The sequence below is a fragment of the Corvus kubaryi genome, unplaced genomic scaffold (genome assembly GCF_017639235.1).
Source record: "Corvus kubaryi isolate FWS band 111438036 unplaced genomic scaffold, C.kubaryi_AGA036_p1.0 48592, whole genome shotgun sequence".
In the NCBI taxonomy this organism is placed as follows: domain Eukaryota; kingdom Metazoa; phylum Chordata; class Aves; order Passeriformes; family Corvidae; genus Corvus; species Corvus kubaryi.
Genome location: NW_024581334.1, coordinates 1 through 5,102, shown reverse-complemented (window position 1 = coordinate 5,102; position 5,102 = coordinate 1). Strand labels below are relative to the sequence as shown.

The following is a 5,102-nucleotide window of genomic DNA, read 5'->3' as shown; positions in this document are numbered from 1 at the left end:
CAGCGAGCGGGGAAGGATTTATTGACTCACGGCTCGGGGTACATCACAGTTTGAGCTCCCTTCCCGCCTCCGCAGAGGTCGCCTTGGACTTCCCGGGCAAAAGTGCGCGGAGAGGCTTCACAGTTTGATCCCTTCGGGAAAGCAGAACCGAGGCAGTGACAAATGGCAGACGCTACGTTGTATGAAAAAATAATACAAACTCTTCTCTTTAAATATCTTACAGAAAAATGAACCTGAATAAAGAGCATGAAAAGCACCGCGTGGCGCAACCCCCCGGGCCCCCCAGGGCAGGGGGACCGAGATGAGCCGCGGCCCCACATCCCTCCATCCCCAGGGCTGCGCGGTCAGGGCTCAGCACGGGCAGCAGAGGCGCGGGGGCAGCAGGGACCGCTACGTGCCCGTCCCCGCGCCACGGGGGAGTCCCCGCGGCCCCCTCGCTCGGCCGGGGGTGCCGGCAGCCCCCCGAGCCCGGGGTGCCGGCGGGAGCAGCGTCAGGGGCCGGCCGAGGGCGTTGCTACGAGGGCGCCCCGGGGGCCGCGGGGTCCCTCCGGTGTCGCAGTGCAAGTTCACGGAAAGCCAAGGCACCGCCGCGAGGCCGCGGCTCTGGCCGGGGAGCCCGCGGGGCTCGGCGGGGGCAGCCCCGGTGTGCAAACGGGAGGTGAGCCGGGGTGGGGGACACGGGGACACGGGACGGTCCCCGCGGTGCGGCCGGCCGGGCTGGTCCTGGCGGTCAGAGCTACGGCGTGGGGGTGCCCAGGGCCACGGGGTGCCCAGGGCCATGCGGCCCCGGGGAGAACCGGCTCCCCGGGGCGGGGCAGGGCGGGCGGCGGGGCGGGGGCGCGCCCGGGGGTCCAGCCCCGGGGTGGGGCAGCCCCAGGAGCGGCTGGCGGCGGGCGTGGCTCCTTCTCCCGTGGCTGCAGAGGGTGCGGGCGAGGGCTCTACCGGGGGGGTGCGGGCAGCCCCCCCTCCCGCCGGTGCGTCTCCCCAAAGGCCCGGTCCAGCTGCTCCAGCTGGGAGCTCAGTGGCAGGTGGATCTCCAGGTGCATGCGCAGCGCCTCCAGCCACTGCTCCAGCTTGGCGAAGGACGGCCTGCGGACAAGGGCACACGTGGCAGCTCCGCCGGCTCTGCCCCCAGCCCGGCCCCGGCCCCAGGCATCCCCTGGGGTATCCATCACCCACCTCTTCTCGGGGTCCAGGTCACAGCAGCAGACGGCGATGGGGAAGAAGCTGGGGGGGGCAGGCGGGGGGGCAGTAGCGCTCCAGAAAGCCCCGGACGTTGAGGCCGAAGTCGGTGGTGCGGGGCAGGTAATCGGGGTCAGCGCTCACCCGGCCGATGATCTGCGGGCAGCGGCAGGGACGGGCGGGCTCAGCACCAAGGGGGGACCCCAACCCCAAACAGGGACCCCTAAGCCCCAAGGGGGAGATGTCTAAGGCCCAAGAGGGAGCCCAGACACAATGAAGAAACCCCAACCCCAAGGGAGAGACCCCAACAGGGCGACCCTTAACCAAAGGGGAGAGGCCCCAACCCCAAGGCAGGACTCCAAGCCCAAGAGGGGCAACTCAAGCACAGTGAGGACCCCAACTCCAAAAGGGAGACCCCAATCCCAAGGGGGAGAACTTTATCCTGGAGGAGAACCCAAATACAATGGGGACTCCAAGCCCTAGGGGGACCCCAAGCCCAAGGGAAGTGGCTCCAATCTTAAAGTGGAGACTCTAAACGCCCCAACGCCAAGGGGGACACCCCAACCTTGGGGGAGTGACCCCAAACACCATGAGGACCCCAGCATCCATGGCAGAGCCCAGCCCCAGGGGCACTTGCCTCACACAGAACGATGCCGAAGGAGAAGATGTCCACCTTCTCATCGTAGCTCCTCCCTGCAGGGACAGACAGGGTCAGGGCCCTGCCCCACCAAGCGTCCCCTGCCTGGGGACAGAGCCCTGGATGGCCACATTCCCCTCACCGTTGATCATTTCGGGGGCCATCCAGTAGGGGTTCCCCACCACCGTGTAGCGCTTCTTGCGATCCGGTTTCTTCAGGTTCTTGAGATGTTCGGGCTGGTTCTTCTCGTCCACCATCAGCCGCGCCAGCCCAAAGTCAGCCACCACCACGCTCTTGTTCTGGGGGGACAGGCAGGGGTGAGGCCTGGGGGAGGGGACTGAGAGCCCCAGCCAGGCCAGGGGAGGACAGCACCAGGGTGGGACTCACCTCCCGCACGAGGCAGTTGTGAGAGTTGAGGTCGCGGTGGATGATGTTCATGGAGTGGAGGTAGGCCTGTGGGAAGGGTGGGCTGAGAGCAGGGGCACCCCCACACCGTGGCCCCCCCACCCAGCAGCACCCATCCCACCCACCCACCCACCCCACGGTGGCACCCACCATGCCGGCGGCGATGTCCTTGGCGAAGCTGACCCGCTGGCTCCAGGGGTAGTGGCTGTCCTGGGGGGCAGGAGAAGGGGGAATTTGTCAGGGAATGGAAAAGGAAGAGGGGTCCCCAGCCCCACCGGGGCTGAGGGGTGGTGGGGGACCGACCTGCCCCCCAGTGCTCACCATGCTTTTGATGAGGCTCCTCAAGGTGCCCCCTTTGATGTACTCTGTGATGAAGTTGAGCCTCTTCTCCTTGTAGAGCACCCCGATGAACTTGAGCACGTTGGGGTGCTCCAGGCAGCGCATCACCTTCACCTGCAGGAGACCCCCAGCCCCGTGTCCGTGACACCCCGAGGCTCCCACAGCCCCTGACAGAGCTGCTGCTTGTAGACTCAGCGGGCAGGGCTGCACCCACGGGGCCCGGTCACCCCTCTCCAGGGGTTGTGCCCAGGTGGGGGCCAGGACCAGACAGATCCCCCCCTCACATCCCCCCAGCCTGGAGGATTAAGGACAGGGGACGCTCACCTCTTTGAGGAAGGTCCTCTGCGTCTCCTCGTCGAAGCGGATCAGCTCCTTCATGACCATCACCTCGCCCGTCTCCCGATGCGTCACCTGGCCGGGAGTGCAGGGACTCAGCCACCCCCGCTGCATCCCAGGGAGCCGAGACCCCCCCTCTCGTGCCCCTTGCCCCACCTTGATGGCCTGGCCGAAGCAGCCCTTGCCCAGCACCTCTCCGTGGATGAGGTCGGAGGGGCGGAAGATGCGGTGGGCGCGGGACACGACGCGCAGGGACTCGGAGCGCCCGATGTCCTTGCGCTGGGATGCGGGAGAGCCCACGGAGCCCGAGCCCGGGGACTTGTCCGTGCTGCAGCTCCTCCTGGGGGATGGACAGGCAGTGGTCAGTGCCAGGGCGGGGGGGACCCGGCTGGGGCAGGGGCCGGGGCGGCCTTACATGACTGCGCGCTGGCGCATGGCAGCGGGGTCCTCGCAGGGCGCGGGCGCCGGCGAGCGCAGGGGGCGGCCGGGGGGGGGGGGGGGGCTGCCCGCCAGCCCTGGCTCCCGGCCCAGGGGCTCGTGGGGGTCGTGCTCGATGGTCAGCTGCAGCAGGCGGCTCGTCTCCTGGATCAGCAGGTCGATCTGCGGAGGGAAGTGGTGGTGGGGCGGGTTTGGGGACGGGGCGGCAGCGGGGCTGGCTGGGGGTGTGGCAGGGGGAGTGGAGTGTACCTCGTCCAGGGGCACGTGGCCGATGGGGGTCCCGTTGATCTCCAGGATGCGGTCGCCCACGTGGATGGAGTTCTTCATGTCAGGGCTGATGCAGTCCGGGTCCACCCTGTGGGGACAGGGGGTCAGACCCCCGACACTGTCACCATCAGGGGGGTGTGCTGGGACACTGCCCATGGGGTCACCCGGCTGTCACCATCACAGTGAGTGTGCCCACGGAGTCACCCCCCTGTCACTGTCCCAAGGAGGTGGCATGTTCTCTGCGAGTCACCTCTGGGAACATGCAGTCACTGTTCCCACAAGCCAGCCCCTGCAAGGTGGGGATGTGTGGGCAAGACACCCACTGCTGGCAGGGGACATGCAGACAAGCTGCCCTCGTTGGACGGGGACACGGAGGCACACTGCCCACGGGTCACCCTTGCTTGATGGGGGCACGTTGTCATGGCTCCCATGAGTCGCCCTCTAGGATGGGGACACGCAGTCATGGTCCCCAGAGTTATCCTGCTAGATGGGGACAACAGGCACGTTGCTCATGGGTCCCTCCTGCTGGACAGGGACATGCTGGCAATGTCTCCACGAGCCACCCCAACCACACGGGGACATGCATGGTACCCTCAGCCCACCCTGCCACACGGGGCAATGCCAGCATGGCCAGGAACACACCAGCACAGCCCCCACAAACCCCCCTGCATCTGGGGACATGCCACCACACACCCAAGAGGCCAGACCTGGACAATGGGGACACCCCCAGGCCCATCTCTCCTCCTCCCACCCCCAAAAGGTGTCCCTGGGATGGATCCCAGGGGCAGAAGGGGTGCGGGATGCCCCAGCCCTGGGAAGGGGACGGGGGCAGAGGGCTCAGGGACGCACTCTCGGACGCGCACGGTGCGGGGGTGCTCGGTGCCGCAGCCCTGGTCGATGGAGACGGAGAAGCCGCGCTTGCCGTCGGAGCAGGCGGGGATGGACACAAGGGTGACGGTGTGAGGGATGCGGGAGGCCGGGGAGTCTGGCAGGATCTGCTCGATCACCGGGGTCACCACCATCTGGTAGTAGCAGTGGCCGCTGCGGGGAGCGGAGCGGGAGGGTGGGCGGGGGTGCCGGGGGCCGTGTCCCCCCAGCCCCCCAGGCCAGCCCAGCCGTACCAGTAGAGCTTGGAGCGCTCCACCAGCGCGTAGGTGTCCCCGTCCCCGATGAAGGCGCGGCAGTTGAGGCAGCTGAAGCACTCGGGGTGGTACTTCTGCTCCCCGGCCACCTGTGGGCAACGCCATCAGCCCCGGGAGCCTGCATCCCCGCACCGAGGGTGGGGCTGGGGCTCAGAGGGGGCTGGGAGCACCCATGGGTGCACCAGTGCTGTGGGAAGGGCAGGCTGAGCCACAGGATGGTGGGGACAAAAGTGCCACCAGGCTGGGGGTGGCTGCAGGAACATCTCCCACCACCCTAAGCCTCTCCTCTGCATCCCCCAACCCCAACGTGGCCCTCCAGGGTCCCCCTAAAACGTAGAGGATGCCCCTGCCACACC

The 5,102-nt window shown here is 67.8% G+C and overlaps 1 protein-coding gene across 1 annotated transcript; it reads right to left on the bottom strand.

Annotated features, from left to right (window-relative positions):
- On the bottom strand, nt 1-4,844 carry LOC121672304 (LIM domain kinase 1-like; the record flags this gene model as incomplete). The annotated part of the gene is given in 14 exon segments (XM_042044910.1): nt 1-1,089; nt 1,180-1,235; nt 1,237-1,338; nt 1,820-1,875; nt 1,962-2,118; nt 2,207-2,272; nt 2,375-2,434; nt 2,546-2,677; nt 2,888-2,974; nt 3,056-3,239; nt 3,315-3,499; nt 3,587-3,692; nt 4,454-4,645; nt 4,726-4,844. Coding segments are annotated over 14 exon segments (1,653 nt in total), but the record flags the coding sequence as incomplete, so codon positions are not given.
- Nucleotides 4,845-5,102: the final 258 nt, after the last annotated feature.